Below are 16,981 nucleotides of genomic sequence, written 5' to 3'. Positions count from 1 at the left end.
TTAATCATTTCCCAGGTATGCTTTCTCTCAGTGTGCTGCTGAGTGGCATCCTGTGCCTCCAGGTATCACGCTTCACAAATGTACTGTTTTCATGTCTTCTGCTAAGTAGATTGCCTGTATTGAGCTGTGATAATTGACCTTTCCATTTTGCAGATGCCAGGCATGGTGCCCCCGCTGTTGTCTGGGATGATGATGATGCCAGGAGTGCCCTCAGGGCCCGTTTCTGCTACTGGAAGTGTAAGTACCATGGCACTTTCTTTCCTATCCCTAGCTTACTCTGTAGTTCCTGCATCTGCAGGTTTCTTTCAGGTTCTTTCTGTTCTCCTTGATGTGCTGAAGCGGTGCTCACACGCATGACTAAAATCACTATGAAAATAACTTCTCTATCACATTCACATAGGAGGGGAATAGTGTCTAGATATTTAGTTTTTGTGAATTTCTTTTGTTGTAAAAGATGACATCTGTTTGGTGTGGTTTCAATGTCCCTAAAATTTATTTATTTATTTATTTATTTATTTTAAGGACCCCCAAAAAATATTGAGAGTGCAAGGGAGGTGGTGATGCATATATATGCTCTCCATTACTTATTTCAAAACGCTTCTAGACTGCTTCCCTGGCCATAAACAGGCCACCCAAAGCAAATATAAAAATAATTAAGCTGCTTTGATGGTGGTATACTGGTTTACCAAGGTTCCGTAGTCAGTATTGTAGCAGCAACGATACCATAAAAAGCAAAACAAAATTCTACCTCCATCAGCTGGTGGCGGGACAAAGCCCAATCGCTCTAATGTAGAAATAAAGCCCAATCGCTCTAATGTAGAAATAAAGGAAAGAAAATTATCAGGTAAGATTTACATTTTTTTCATAAAACAGTAACCATCACATAATAATATACAAAATAAAAAATGGCAAAGATGAAAGAGATCAAGGGGCAAGACAGGTTGGAGGCGGGCCAAAGAAGGGTGACCAAAATGGTGTGGGGTCTGTATCGGAAGACTTATGAGGAGAGGATGACTGATCTGAATACGTTCACCCTGGAGATGCAGGGGAGATATGATACTGACCTTCAGATACCTAAAAGGATTTAACGATGCACAAACTTTCAACCTTTTTCGTTGGAAAAGAAAACAGTAGAACTAGGGGTCATGAAATGAAAATCCAGGGAGGAAGACTCAGAACCAACATAAGGAAATATTTTTTCATGGAGAAGGTGGTGGATGCCTGAATGCCCTTCTTGAAGAGGTGGTGAGGAGGAAAAGAGTAAATGAATTCAGAATGGCATGGGATAAACACTGTGGATACCGAAAGGTCCGAGGATGATAATGAAGAGCGGGGTGTATGGGGGTAATTTGTACAGAATGGCAGTTAATACCCTTAACAAGAAGGCATGGGTGATTACTATCATTAACCAATTAGTCTTGATGACTTAGGTACAACTGCAACATTGCTCTTCGCTTTGATGGCGGGGCAGGGAAAATAAGAGTATTGAATTCTGAAGACAGCCAATGCAGGGCCCCGCTGTTTTACGGTCTGGGGTACTGATATGCTGACATTGGGGATAAAGCTTCTGTGGCCAAGTCTAAAAGTATTAAAGCAGCATTGTCAGAATTATCAGTAAGGCTACTCACCACGTTAAAAATGTTGCAGTAATTTTGTTATGGTTTTGCCAGTTACTTGGTTTTGCTTGTAAGTATACTATGCTTAACATAAGGCATGGGAGCAACCTGCACAGAGTGGCAGTTGCTGCCCTTGGGGGTAACCTGTACAGAATGGCAGTTGCTGCCATGGGAAGCTTACTGGTCTAAATGGATAGACCATTTGGTCTTTTTCTGCCGACAATACTATTTTACTATGCTAAGTTACAAAAAAATCCACTTAGGTGCAAAGTTTGTGGACACCACTCATGTTCTGTCTTGGACCACTGTCAGATCACCAGATGCAGCCGCACAACGAGGCTTTTTCAGTAAAGCAATGTGTTTAAATTTTCTTATAGCCTGTTCCTCGATAGGCAACAACACAGTTCATTCCTTGCAATATTAGGGCCTTTCAGGCCCTCAATAGGTGTCTCTTCCTCTTCATCCAGTCAGACCAGTGCAGATGAGTAGGTTAAACTCTGCAATGCTTATGAGCTCTGGAAACAACTCCCGGGAGAGGGGAGGCCTTCAACGTCTGTCACTTCTGTTTAGATTTCTGTGGCAGGCAGCAGAAGGACAGTTTCAGTCTCCAGTCCGGGTTGGGGTGGGTACGGCTGCAAATCACTTTTGACTATGGGTTCCCACCTGGGAAGGCAATACCACAACTGCATTGGCGGCCATCTTAGGACCTCGGTGTCCTCTTCCTTTTAGTAGCTGCAGTGCAGGGAAAAAAAGTGACAGTTGCAAGGCCATCTAAGTTATAGCCATCACCGTTCCCCACCCTGGTTGATGAGGACAGTCCTTTCAAGAGGGTTGAAGATCCTCCAGGGCAGCCACAGGGAGTAATGCAGCTGGGCCTAAATCCTTACAATGCGGCTATGAAAGGGAGGTCGCTTAGCGCAGTTTTACGGGGAGTGGGCCAGAATTACCCAGGATCAGTGGGTCCTCGGTGTAATAGGAAGTGGCTACACGTTAGAATTTGCTCGGCCCGTCCGCGATTTGTTTCTCATTTTCCCCCTGCGGATCCGTAGGCAAGCAATTGGTGATGCGAAAGATGCTAGACTGGTTGCAAAAGTTAGGGGCAGTAATTCCAGTCCCCATGGACCAGCGAGGCAAAGGAAGGTATTCCATTTACTTCATGGTTTCGAAGAAAGAAGGCACCTTTTAGCCAATTCTGGACTTAAAAGAGTAAATGCAGCGCTCAAGGTCCCGCGATTCTGGATGGGGACCCTGAGGTCAGAGATAGCGACAGTGCGCAAAGGGGAATTTCTGGTGTCTCTGGATCTCATGGAAGCATATCTGCACATTCCTATTCGGCCAGATCATCAGCTATTCCTGTGGTTCATGGTTCTGGGTCAGCATTTTCAGTTTCAGGCTCTTCCCTTCGGTTTGGTGACAGTGCCTCGCGCATTCACCAAAGTTATGGTGCTGCTGGTGGTGGTGTTGCATCAAGAAGGAATTCTGGTGCACCCCTATCTGGATGACTGGTTTGTCAGAGTGAAGTTGGAGGACCTTTGTCGTCGATCTGCGCAGAAGGTAGTCAGTATCCTCGAATCGCTTGGCTGGGTGGTGAACCTGGCAAAGAGTCACCTAGTGCTATCACAGTCCCTGGAGTATCTAGGAGCTCAGTTTGACACTCAGGAGGGCAAGGGGTTTCTCATGGAGGAGTGTGTTTTGAAACTACAGGGGCAAATTCGGCGCTTGTTGGGGTTACTGGTGCCCAGGGTCTGGGATTATTTGTAGTTTCTGGGTTCCATGGCTTTGACTCTGGCGTTGGTACTGTGGGCTTTTGTGCATATGAGGCCTCTACAGAGAGCTCTGTTATCTCAGTGGAACCTGCTCTCAGAGGCATTTCATCTTCCCTTGCTGCTTGAGGGAAGTGCAAGGGACAGCCTGTCTTGGTGGCTACAAAATTCTAATCTGGTTCATGGCATGAAGCTGGAGGCTTCGGATTGGGTGATTCTTACTACCGATGCCAATCTTTCTGGATGGGGGGAGTGGTGAGTCATTAGTCTACTCAGGACAACAAAGGAGGTAGATGCCAGGGTTTTTTTCAATTCTTTTTTTTTTTTTGAAATTTAAGGTTTATTAGAGAAAGATAATACCGACAATACAAAACCATACAGCATCTGTGAAGCATGTACAATCTTTTTCAATTCTTTATTGAAGTGGAGACGTGTTAAAAAAATACAGCCTGACTCTGGCTGAGTTTCGCCGTTTATATAACGGCTGCCTCAGGGGCTTAGATATGTATGTCTGGACTCAGGATTACTGAGCAAGCATGTATGCTTGTGCATCAGACGGATCTGCGCATTTGTGGTCCGCAGTAGCTTTGAACCTTATCTCTTATGAAAGTAAATCCTAATCATGTGGATTCAATTCTTCTATAAGCACTTTACGCTTTCCTTACAGATCTGGGTCTCCACTCCAGGTGGAAGAATTGCTTTTTTTATGGCGAATCAGCAAGTGAACAAGGCCTGCGCACTCGGCGCCGCAGACCCACCGGGGCAAGGCCTTTAAGTTTTCTCACTTACCCCAGTCCCTGCCAGCGCCGACCATGAGGCAGCCCCTGCCATCCACCCGGGGTCTTCGTTCCGATCTGGTGTCCAACCACAGGAGTTGAGGCAGGGCTGCCAATCGGGGGACAGCCCCGATTGGGATTTAAATCTTCAGAGCAGCTAGGCACCGCATGCCGAGTGTCACGTGCCAAAGGAGCGCGACAAAGGGGCAGGCCCCTTTGTGCACCCCTTCGTGCAGCACCGTAGTGCAGCGCCAGCCCCCTTCTAACTTCGCTTTACAATCTACCACAAAGGCTAGCATCTAATTCATCTAGTCTCCCACGCCAGAAGTCAACCAGTACACTCCTCTCACATCCTTACTTTTATTAGACTGTTCAAACCTCCCTCTTCACCAGCTATATCTTACCTGTGCCAGCAATCACCAGCCACAGCAGTCACCAATCCAGTGCCAGCATTCACCCTGCAATTAACCTGTGCCAGCATTCACCCTGCATTCAACCTGTGCCAGCATTCAACCTGCAATCAACCTAGACCAGCATTCATCCGCCACAGCAGCTATTAAATCCGGTCTAGCAGTAACCTACCATAGCCTCTCATACAACTCATCCTAGCACCCTAAATCCTTAGCCTTTAGCAAGCCTGTGCCAGCTTCCACCCATATCATTCAATCTAACAACCCCATCTTTTTTCCTGACACAACAGGCCACAATGCCTCCTGGTCTCTCAATTCCGATTCTGCAGCATAGTACACTCTTCACAGGAAAATCTTCTATAATATCCCGTCACCACACCTACAAATTCCTCATCCCCATCATGATCTCACCTATCACCCAAATCTTAGGCCTTGCGCTATTCTCCCTGATATTATTTAATGCTCAATCCCTCACCAAGAAATCTCTGATCCTCTATGACCTTCTTATAGACACGAACCCAGACATCTGCGCCATAACTGAAACATGGCTTAAACCTACGGATATAGCAATAATAAATCAACTACCAACACAGACCTATGACTTTTCCTCCCTCCCCCGACAGAAAAAAAGGAGCGGGGGCATTCTCCTAGCAGCCAGCAAAGATCTGAGACTCTCACAATTCCCAGTTAAATCAGATTCCAAACTAAAAACAGGCCTCTTCAAATCGGACCAACTACAAATACTTCCTGTTTATGCCCCACCAGGCCTCCTGGAAGCAGATCCCTCCTCCATGGTTGAAACAATAGCATCACACATAAATCTGGACTCCCTAGCTATAATCCTAGGAGATTTCAACTTGCATGTCGACAATCCCTCACTATCAACTAGCTGCAAGGCTTTCCTCACCGCCATGTCAGCCATGGGATTCCAGCAGATAGTCAACAAACCTACCCACAAAGCGGGTCACACGCTGGTCCTCATCTTTGTAAATGCCGAGATCACGCACTCATCTCACCCATTATGCAAGCAGGTCCCCTGGTCAGACCACGCATTAATCTCCACCACCTCACTCTGGCGGAAACCAGTAACTTTCACCTACCTCAACCATCATTTCTCTACAGAAAATCCTGTTCCTCCGACAACCTCAGCAAACAGTTGGCCCTAGAACTCCCACTCTTAGACATCTCCACGCCCAATTCAGCCCTCCAGTCCTGGACGAACATAACAGAGGGTGTAGCAAATAAACTATGTCCTCTAATAACAACTCTTCCAAAAGACAACCATGGTTCACTAACTAACTTCGAAAACTCAAACAGAGTCTACGACAGAAAGAGTGCAAATGGCGGAAAGCACCTGGCCCCAGCTCCCTTTCCGCATACAAGCTTGCTCTCCACCACTACAAGAGCTCCACCTTAAAATCAAAAAGGGACTTCTATGCTTATAAGCTTCATGACCTCATCTACGAAGCTAAAGCCCTTTTTGCATACATATTCAATTTAACACAAATAAATGCTCCAGAAATTCCACTCAACCAAGCTCAATCAAAAGCTGAAGAGTGGCCCTCTTCTTCTGCAATAAAGTCACTAATCTCCTAGCACAATTTCTCTCCAACACCACCTCGCCTTCTAGTGCATACCACCACCATAACAAAGACATATCGCTCAAATCGTTTGAACCCATCACAGTCTCTGAGATCCAAGCAGTTCTGAAGAAAATGAAACCGTCTTCACACCCCTTCAACCGAATCCCTATCAAGCTGCTCTTACTAATCCCCGACCTCATCTCCAATTCACTGGCTGACCTCATTAACTGTTCTTTGTCCCAGGGAATCTATCCTGACGATCTCAAACTGGCCTCCATCAAACCGCTCCTAAAGAAACCTAATCTGGATCCCAAAGATCCCAATAGCTTCTGCCCGATCTCCAACCTTCCTTTTTTAGCTAAGGTCATGGAAAAATTAGTCAATACACAACTATCTGATTACATCGAAGACCACAAGATTCTGTTCCCTACTCAATATGGATTCCGAAAAGCTTTAAGTACAGAATCCCTGCTCATATCCTTGACAGACCACATCATCATGGGCCTCGATAAAGTTCACTCGTTCCTACTGATTCTCCTGGACCTCTCGGCAGCTTTTGACACGGTTAACCACACCATCCTCCTAAACCAATTGTCAAACATCGGAATAACAGGAACTGCTCTGGCCTGGTTCAAAACTTTTCTTGACAACAGAGGCTACAAGGTTAAAATTCACAATAAAGAATCACATCGTGAACACTCCTCCCTAGGAGTGCCCCAGGGCTCTTCCTTATCCCCCACGCTCTTTAACATTTATCTTCTTCCACTGTGCAAGCTGTTAACCAAACTTAACCTTAAACACTTCTTATACGCCGACGATGTCCAGATCGTTATTGCCCTGAAAGAATCCATCTCTAAAACACTTGAATTCTGGGAAAACTGCCTTCAAGAAATCAATGGCCTTCTCACTAGCTTAAAATTAATACTAAATTCCTCTAAGACCAAACTCCTCCTCATCTCCCCGGAAAACAGTAATATCAATACGAATCCACCAGCAAACCTTCACATCACACAAACAAGAGACCTAGGAGTTATTATCGATAATCGTCTAAATCTAAAATCATTTGTCAGCCAAACAACCAAGGACTGTTTTCATAAACTACATGTCCTGAAAAGAATAAAACCACTCTTTCACTTTCAAGATTACAGAATGGTTCTACAAGCCATAATCTTCTCTAAGATAGACTACTGTAACTCTATCTTTTTAGGTCTCCCCTCATCTCACATCAAACCTCTTCAGATGGTCCAAAACGCGGCAGCCAGAATACTGACCAACACGAGGAGAAGAGACCACATTTCTCCCATCCTCAAAGACCTACACTGGCTGCCAATTCACTACAGAATCATTTATAAGTCTATTACCATTATCTATAAAGCCATCCATCATCAGGCTCCACTCAACCTACAAATCCCATTCAGAAAACATACCTCCTCCAGACCTATTAGAGAAGCATACAGAGAATCAATACGTGTTCCCCACACCAAAACCTCTCAACATATAACATTTAGAGACTGGGCTTTCTCTACAGCAAGACCAGAGCTATGGAATTCCATTCCACCGGATCTTTGTCAAGAACCGTGCCTTCCAACTTTCAGAAAAAGACTTAAGACGTGGTTGTTTAAACAAGCCTTCCCAGCACCCAACTGACTCTTCTATGCAACGACAACCATAGTCAAATATTAAGAACATAAGAACATAAGAAAATGCCATACTGGGTCAGACCAAGGGTCCATCAAGCCCAGCATCCTGTTTCCAACAGTGGCCAATCCAGGCCATAAGAACCTGGCAAGTACCCAAAAACTAAGTCTATTCCATGTAACCATTGCTAATGGCAGTGGCTATTCTCTAAGTGAACTTAATAGCAGGTAATGGACTTCTCCTCCAAGAACTTATCCAATCCTTTTTTAAACACAGCTATACTAACTGCACGAACCACATTCTCTGGCAACAAATTCCAGAGTTTAATTGTGCGTTGAGTAAAAAAGAACTTTCTCCGATTAGTTTTAAATGTGCCCCATGCTAACTTCATGGAGTGTCCCCTAGTCTTTCTACTATCCGAAAGAGTAAATAACCGATTCACATCTACCCGTTCTAGACCTCTCATGATTTTAAACACCTCTATCATATCCCCCCTCAGTCGTCTCTTCTCCAAGCTAAAAAGTCCTAACCTCTTTAGTCTTTCCTCATAGGGGAGTTGTTCCATTCCCCTTATCATTTTGGTAGCCCTTCTCTGTACCTTCTCCATCGCAATTATATCTTGTTTGAGATGCGGCGACCAGAATTGTACACAGTATTCAAGGTGCGGTCTCACCATGGAGCGATATAGAGGCATTATGACATTTTCCGTTTTATTCATCATTCCTTTTCTAATAATTCCCAACATTCTGTTTGCTTTTTTGACTGCCGCAGCACACTGAACCGACAATTTCAATGTGTTATCCACTATGACACCTAGATCTCTTTCTTGGGTTGTAGCACCTAATATGGAACCCAACATCGTGTAATTATAGCATGGGTTATTTTTCCCTATATGCATCACCTTGCACTTATCCACATTAAATTTCATCTGCCATTTGGATGCCCAATTTTCCAGTCTCACAAGGTCTTCCTGCAATTTATCACAATCTGCTTGTGATTTAACTACTCTGAACAATTTTGTGTCATCTGCAAATTTGATTATCTCACTCGTCGTATTTCTTTCCAGATCATTTATAAATATATTGAACAGTAAGGGTCCCAATACAGATCCCTGAGGCACTCCACTGTCCACTCCCTTCCACTGAGAAAATTGCCCATTTAATCCTACTCTCTGTTTCCTGTCTTTTAGCCAGTTTGCAATCCACGAAAGGATATCGCCACCTATCCCATGACTTTTTACTTTTCCTAGAAGCCTCTCATGAGGAACTTTGTCAAACGCCTTCTGAAAATCCAAGTATACTATATCTACCGGTTCACCTTTATCCACATGTTTATTAACTCCTTCAAAAAAGTGAAGCAGATTTGTGAGGCAAGACTTGCCCTGGGTAAAGCCATGCTGACTTTGTTCCATTAAACCATGTCTTTCTATATGTTCTGTGATTTTGATGTTTAGAACACTTTCCACTATTTTTCCTGGCACTGAAGTCAGGCTAACCGGTCTGTAGTTTCCCGGATCGCCCCTGGAGCCCTTTTTAAATATTGGGGTTACATTTGCTATCCTCCAGTCTTCAGGTACAATAGATGATTTTAATGATAAGTTACAAATTTTTACTAATAGGTCTGAAATTTCATTTTTTAGTTCCTTCAGAACTCTGGAGTGTATACCATCTGGTCCAGGTGATTTACTACTCTTCAGTTTGTCAATCAGGCCTACCACATCTTCTAGGTTCACCGTGATTTGATTCAGTCCATCTGAATCATTACCCATGAAAACCTTCTCCATTACGGGTACCTCCCCAACATCCTCTTCAGTAAACACCGAAGCAAAGAAATCATTTAATCTTTCCGCAGATGGCCTTATCTTCTCTAAGTGCCCCTTTAACCCCTCGATCATCTAACGGTCCAACTGACTCCCTCACAGGCTTTCTGCTTCGGATATATTTAAAAAAGGTTTTACTGTGAGTTTTTGCCTCTACAGCCAACTTCTTTTCAAATTCTCTCTTAGCCTGTCTTATCAATGTCTTACATTTAACTTGCCAATGTTTATGCTCTTAGAACACTGTGTTCTTAGAACACTGTAAATAATTGCTCTTTCTGTTATTTCCTTTAGACTATCCTTCCTCTCCCAAGTTTGTAACATCCTTGTTTTATTGTAACTTCAGATTCTCTGTTCACTTGTTATAGATTTCCAGTGTTTTCTCTTTTTGTACACCCCCTGTTTAATGTAAACCAGCATGATGGGATTTTTATCTCGAATGCCGGTATAGAAAAACACTAAAATAAATAAATAAAATAAATTAAAGTCACAAGATCATCATGGTTGGCTTCAAAGAAATTCTGATCAGAGTCCAAGACTGGTATAGCTTTCCAGGAAGATTCAATATCCACTTCGCTAAGTCTCAAGAATCCACCCTCTGGAAGGGGCAAGAAAGGTATGTGTATCCAACGTATAGAACCATCCTGGTATAAGCACAACAGGACCAAACAACATAAAAGTCAATAAGGAAAAATGACTCGCGTCCCCCTAGGGACTTGCAAAAGAGAAGTCACGGCTGGGTGGAGCCGTAAGAAAACAGCCACTGAGCACAGAGACCGCCCCTTTAATATCGTACCAGGAAATCAACCCTGGAAGGGGAGATATAGAAAAAAAGGAAGGCCAGACATAAGAGTACAAAGTCCCCGCCCCAGAGGAAACTCCAGTTCTCAAGTAGAATCCAGCTTTTCGCTAGCAAAAGAGGATTGAAACCAAAAATTGAGAAGAAATAAAAACAGCAAAAAACCCCCAATGTTCACCAGCTTGTATGATATAGGCAGTTGCGCATATGGCAGAGAACAGACTTCCATTACTGGAAAAGCAAGAAAAACAAAACACTGCTCGTGTTTTCCCGCCATGCATATCCTGGTCTCAGGTCAGTACCTGTTCAGGGCTCCAAAATGTCATTCTTATGCTGCTAGGAAACAACAAAGAATTAGATTATTTCTCCAGATCTGGTGGATATATCCCAAACTGGAGCAATTTTGGGAGGAAAGAATCTAGTTATACTTTATTGCTGATAAATTTCTAATAATGGAGTCTATTTACTTAGTAGTATTAGGAATTTACTGTGCGATAAATGCCTTAACCATACAAGCGTTATCCCCCAATAATGCAAGTATGATAATGAGCTGTTTTGCATGACAATTCCATGTAAATAAAATGACATGGCTTGACTAAAAAATTACAAACTGTGTTATTTTTAGGTAATTAAGCTTCAACTCTTGAGTTGAAGCTAACTTTCCCTGGAAGCATCAGGAGGCTAATGAGCCATATAGCAAAAATATAATAGTGGCCAGCTGACACCAAATTGATGGAGACAGTGTAGGGCCTGGAGCCTAGGGGGTGCCCTGGGGGCCACTAGGCACTGCACATCATGCTTGGGGAGGGCTGGAATGGGAGAGTGGCTCACTGGTCTGGGAGGTAGTGTTGCGTTTGTGCCTGTTTTCGCCCTCGCTCCACCCTCTCTACCTTTGTGGTGACTCCCTTCGGATCTGACGGACAGATGCTGCCGCGGCTTCTCCTCGCCGCTTCTCCCTGGAATCCCCGGGCTGGCCTGACGCTGCAGATCCGCCATGTTCCTGATGACGTAAGGGTGTGTGCGCGCTCCAGAGTTTGTACCGGCAAGGGCACGAACCTCGGGGGCATCCCCCCATAGTTACGTCATCCGCTTCCAACTTAAAAGGTCTGTTTGCTACTATGAATCGAGTTAGAAAGGGGAAATCTTTCTCTGCTGCTCTGCCTCCACAAACTTACCAAGGGGTACCCGCTCCTCGGGGGCCCCGCTCTCTCTTCTTGATTTCAGACTGCTAAAACGTCCCTGATTGCTCAGAAGACTCCTTACTGCCTGGAAGCGATCGCAGACGTGAACACTGTGAGTTCTATTACAGATAGGAATTGGTAATCGCTCCACGAGGTCCTTTGTTCCTAATCTCTGAAGACCCCCTTCTGTCTAAGACGTTATCGCAGGTACGGAGATCGTGAGTTGTCATTGCAGATAGGAACTGGTACGCGCTCCATGAGGGCCCATGTTCCTAAAACCCTTCACAGACTCTCTTCTATCTCAGAAGATATCGCATACCTATATCTTGTGAAGTCCTATTACAGATTGCAGATAGGAACCGGCACTCGCTCCACGAGGGCCTATGTTCCTAAAACCTTCCAAAGACACTCTTCTATTACAGAAGTCACCTCATACACAGATATTGTGAGTTCTTATTCCAGACTGCATCCAGTACTCGCCTATGGCTCCTGTTCCTGAATATACTGAAGACTCTCTGTTGCACTGAAGCCATTACAAGATATCTACAATTGTGAGTGTATCATCTACTACTGGTTATGTATCCAGCATACCCTGTCTACTCACTATCTATAGTCTCTCTCTACAGCTCAGCAACCCAGAGATCACAGTTCCAGTATCTGAGGGGCTTCAGCCCTGCCAGGCACATCAACTCACTACTGCCACCTCTGGTGATTCTACTTCCTGTCTAATAAAGAACTATCTGTGTTATCTCCATACTCCAGCCTAGCCGGTGGTCCCTCTCAGGATATCCTCCTGGGGGTGCTGTCATCTGCCATCAGCCCAAGGATTCACCAATTTCCATTCAGTGTTTATTCCTTACACTACTAGAGCGGTATCATACAGGCTGCCACTCTGTGGGAGCCAACCCACAACAGATCATTAACTCCATCTACGGAGTACATCACTCTGCTGACTACTCCCCTCTGGGGAAGCAGATCCACATCAGATTGCCAGCTCCTCCCCTCTGGGGGAGCTGATCAATAACAGATTACTAACTCCACCCCCCCCCCTTGGCGGGGTGAGCGCTAACAGGTAGGTTCAGAGGCTGGGGAAAGGGAAGGGGTTTGGAAGGGAGGAGAGGGGAGGGGCCTGCATTTCAAGCTATTTTATTGTGTTTTTTTCCCCATTTCAACACTATTGTGGCTCCCTCGGTGGGGGGGGGGGGGGGGGGGGGGCAGGGGGGACGACAGGGATCTCTATGGCCACTTGGCTCCTTTAAGAAGATGGCAGCCCTGGGCCCTCCATGGAAAATATCATGGCTTAATAAATGACCCCCATAGCTTGATACTTTAACAGTCTTATGGAATCCACTGCACAAGAAGCAGGGAAATAGTAAAACTTTGTTGGATACACATCTGCAAACAGCCATTAAATGTTGTGTAGTTGCTTTGTGGAAAAATAGTTTTGCCCCAACATAAAAAAATATTTTAGAAATAATATACTTTGAGACATTTTGAAAAAAAATTGGATTCGATTATGGATTACTCCAGTGGTTCTCTACCTTTATCCCACTATGACACACCTGACAGCGCTCACATGTGACTCATTGCTCATTATAATCTAAGGCAGAAATAAAAAAAAAGAAAGGCTCAGTATTACTTTTTCTGTTAAGAATAGCACAAGGGAAAGGTAAGTAATCTTTCTGAACAGAAATAACATAAATAGTAAACCTCCCATACCAGAACAGCACCAACTTCTAGCACTCAAACAGTAACCTCCTTACCTAAGAAAAGACCACTGAAAATATTACACCAGGCCTTAAAACTTCAATATTTCTATTAGGAAAACGGACCAAGCCAGGCTGCTATAGAGCCCTACACAGAAACTACACACCAGCAGGGATACCTCACCTCAGTCATGTGCAAACCCTCACCTAACAAAAAATAAAGAGTCCATAAAACATAATAGAAGCATGCAGACAAAAACTGAATTGGAAACTGCAACAAGCCAGAGTCTCTGTATGCAGTGTAACAAAGAAAAAAGAGAAACATCACCAGTCTTCTATAAAACAAATCAAGAAATAAAATCAAAGGATTAAAACCATACTAATAAAAAGAACAGATTATTTCAAAACAGCTGATGAATGGAATATCCAATAATTAAAAACTTACATCAGAAATTTCTAGATACCAATAAAATATTTCAAAACAGCAGGCACAAAAACACCAAAATTAAAAATAATAAGAATAAAAAAATGTTCTGCTCCTCCATACCCAGAAACGTTCGATTTCCAGATGCACTGAGATTGATGTGAATTAGGCGGGGGGAGGGGGAGCATTGCTTGCAACTGTCTCTTGAGTCACACACAAGCTCTCAATCACACACATATACACATGCTCTCTCTCTCACATAGGCTCTCAATCACACAATTACACACATGCTATCTCTCTTTTTCTTAAACACACAGGCTTTTAATACAGGTGTTCTCTCTCAAACATACAGGTTCTCAATCACACACTTACCTGCTGTCTGTCACACACACAAAGGATGTCAATCACACACACATGCTCGCTTTCACACAAATAGGTTCTCAATCACACACTTACATATACAGGATCTCAGTCACTGACTTACATACATGCTGTCTCTCTGACACACAGGGTCTCAAACACATATATGCTCGCTCACTCTCTTCCCCCCCCCCCCCCCCACCGAAGAACAACTACTGCAGCAACAGCCTCCTCCTCTTCCAGCCCTCTCAGCCTCAAGAAAGGAGTCCCATCGTCCGCGGGGCATGACGTTGCTCCGGGCTGCACTGCTCTTCTCCTTTGGCCCAATACTGCATGCACTTGTACATAGCATGGTCTCTTCTTCCCGCGTGCGCACGGCCCTGCACACCACTTCCCCTTCCAGAGCATGGTGCTAGTAACACTGAGTGCTCCTTCCAGCTCTCCTTCCACGTTCCGCCCGAGCTGTCAGCATTTTAAGCCCGGGTGGAGGAAGAGTTTGCATCTCGCTGGGGCAGGGGGAGCAGTTCTGCCAGCGGGGGACTGGGAAGTGTGGCGACACGTGTGTGCTTGGCCACACACTGGTGTGTCGTGACACACCGATTGAGAACCGCTGGATTAGTCCAATGTTTACCAACCAGTGTGCCTTCAGACCTGATCAGGTGCGCCAAGAAAAAGTCGCCACTGCCTGATGCTCAGATCCAGGCCAGCACCTGGGCTCTGCTCTCAGCATCTCACAGCAACAACAGACCCCAGTAGTGGCTCCTAAATGTGTAAGATCTTCTTTCTTGGAACCTGTAATCATGCATGCCTCTTCTTCATGAGCCCCAGAGTATGATAATTAATGGGCAGCATGCAAGCTACAGATAGCTAGACCCTCGTTTCATGCAGTACATATATTTCACACCACACCATCTCTTCCACTCCCGAGCCACCTCCTTCGAGGCCTTTTGACCTCTGTGTTATCGTGAGGCTGAGTGAGTCAGGGAGAGCATGCACTGAGCATTGGATGCGACTCATTCTAAATGTGGGAGCAGCAGCAATGAAGGAGCTCTGACAGTGTTACATGCAGCAGCCAAGGTAACTATCAACTGCCCGCACCACATTTATTTATTTATTTATTTATTTATTTATTTAAAAGCGTTTGTGTTCCACCAATCTAAAACTCTTGGTGGGCTACATGATTACATACACAATCTTTGACACATCGAACACATCTATACAAGTCTACAGACAGTAATCCTACTTCGAAAATAAATTAAAATAGACAAAGCATCTCTTTAAAATAATTATAAAAAACCCATCTCTTCATTCTCCCCTCTCCTGCACTTGTATGTAGATGGAGCTGATCACTGTGATGAGTTCATGTGTGTCTCCACCTTCACCTCCCTTTTTAAAATTTGGTAGAGAGACTGGTGGGGCTTTCATTGCTTTCCTAGCTCTTTTGGCCTTATGAGGCCTCTCCATCTTCGTACTGCCTGCTTTGTGGCGTGTAGTATGCCACACAACATTTTTGTTAATGTAAGTGTGCTTTGGGCTTGAAAAGGTTGGGATACACTGGATTAGTCAAATACAAAGATATGTTATTTACTTAGCCAATAAAACATGTGGATTGAAATACATAATATGTATGTGAGTTTTGTCTTATTTCCTCTAACAATAAAGCAAAGTTGCTTACCTGTAACAGGTGTTCCTAGTAGACAGCAGGACAAATCAGCCACACAAGTAAGTAATGTCATCCTACACACCAAGATGGAAAAGCTCTCTTGGATGCCCCACTATGCAGGTTTCCTGAGACTTTGTAGCAAGCTAACTTTCAGCTCTGATGGGAAGGAGGGATTCCTTGCCAGTGGATTTGGTTTCAGCAGTTAATGTAACTGGATTTAAAAAAGGCTTGGATAAGTTCCTAGAGGATAAATCCATAAACTGCTGTGATGGTAATTAATAAGCAATAGTAGCTTGTGATCTATCTAATGTTTGGGTATTTGCCAGGTATTTGTGACTTAGATTGGCCACTGTTGGAAACAGGATACTGGTGAACCTTTGGTCTGACCCAGTATAGCATATCTTATCTTCTTACGTTCATTTGAAGTTGTAGAGAAGACACTAGCTGACTTTCAACATTCATGCCATCAGAACTAGACTGAAGTATGGAATGCAGAAGATTCCTATTACATTACATGAGCAGGTATGGGCATACAGTATTTGCAGTCTTGTTGAATTTTAAAGAAGTAGGTGTTGTAGCCAGAGAAATCAAACTTGACAAAGCCAAAAAAAAGGGGCTATCAAATTATTTGCCTACCTTTCTTCTTAACTTCTGGTTTGTTTTTGGTCATGAATTGAACTGGGGGAAATGCATATAGCAATTCTCAGTTCCATGACATTGAGAAAGTATCTGCAGTCAGACTGTTTTGGGTTGGTATCCTGGAGCAGTGTGTGGGAACCCTGTTGTTTACTGTTATCACAAAGGAATCTATCAGTGGAGTACCCCAGAATTGAAAGAGCTTCTGTTCTGCTCGTTCATCTAACAATCATTCATGTGGTTGTAAGTGGTGACTCAATTTGCCTGCTATGTGATTCTTCCTTCCCAGGAGATAGCTTGGAGAAAAGTTCCATGGAAAATTGCTCATCTCCAGATTTTAAAAGCTTCTTGACAAAGATGGATCCAGCCTGTTCCTCCCTTTTTTTTTTTTAATATAAAAAATTGCTATTTGGTTCTCCGTTTTTAGATTGACTTTTGTTTTTTTTAACCACAGACTGAATACTTTGAGAGCATATAAGATGGCTTTTACCTCTGGATGGTTCATGTGAAGTAACTTTATTGGTGACCAAGTTCCTTGAAAAGATAAGTTATTGAGATGAACTCTCCCTGTCCTCGATTTAAAGCATCTGTGGCCAATGTCAATGCCTCT

The 16,981-nt window shown here is 43.9% G+C and overlaps 1 protein-coding gene across 6 annotated transcripts in view; it reads left to right on the top strand.

The window, feature by feature from the left end:
• Nucleotides 1-16,981, top strand: part of LOC115087389 (pre-mRNA-processing factor 40 homolog B-like) — a 205,569-nt gene that overhangs the window by 20,107 nt on the left and 168,481 nt on the right. For all 6 annotated transcript variants that reach the window (XR_003855511.1, XM_029594517.1, XM_029594515.1 and 3 more), the window contains exon 4: nucleotides 154-237. Coding sequence is in view for 5 of the 6 variants with exons in the window: in XM_029594517.1 (XP_029450377.1) it covers nucleotides 154-237 (84 nt within the window). In the remaining variant the exon portion in view is untranslated. The remainder of the gene's footprint in view (nucleotides 1-153; nucleotides 238-16,981) is intronic.

The sequence above is a fragment of the Rhinatrema bivittatum genome, chromosome 3, assembly GCF_901001135.1.
Source record: "Rhinatrema bivittatum chromosome 3, aRhiBiv1.1, whole genome shotgun sequence".
In the NCBI taxonomy this organism is placed as follows: Eukaryota; Metazoa; Chordata; class Amphibia; order Gymnophiona; family Rhinatrematidae; genus Rhinatrema; species Rhinatrema bivittatum.
This window is presented reverse-complemented; position numbering and strand designations above follow the sequence as displayed.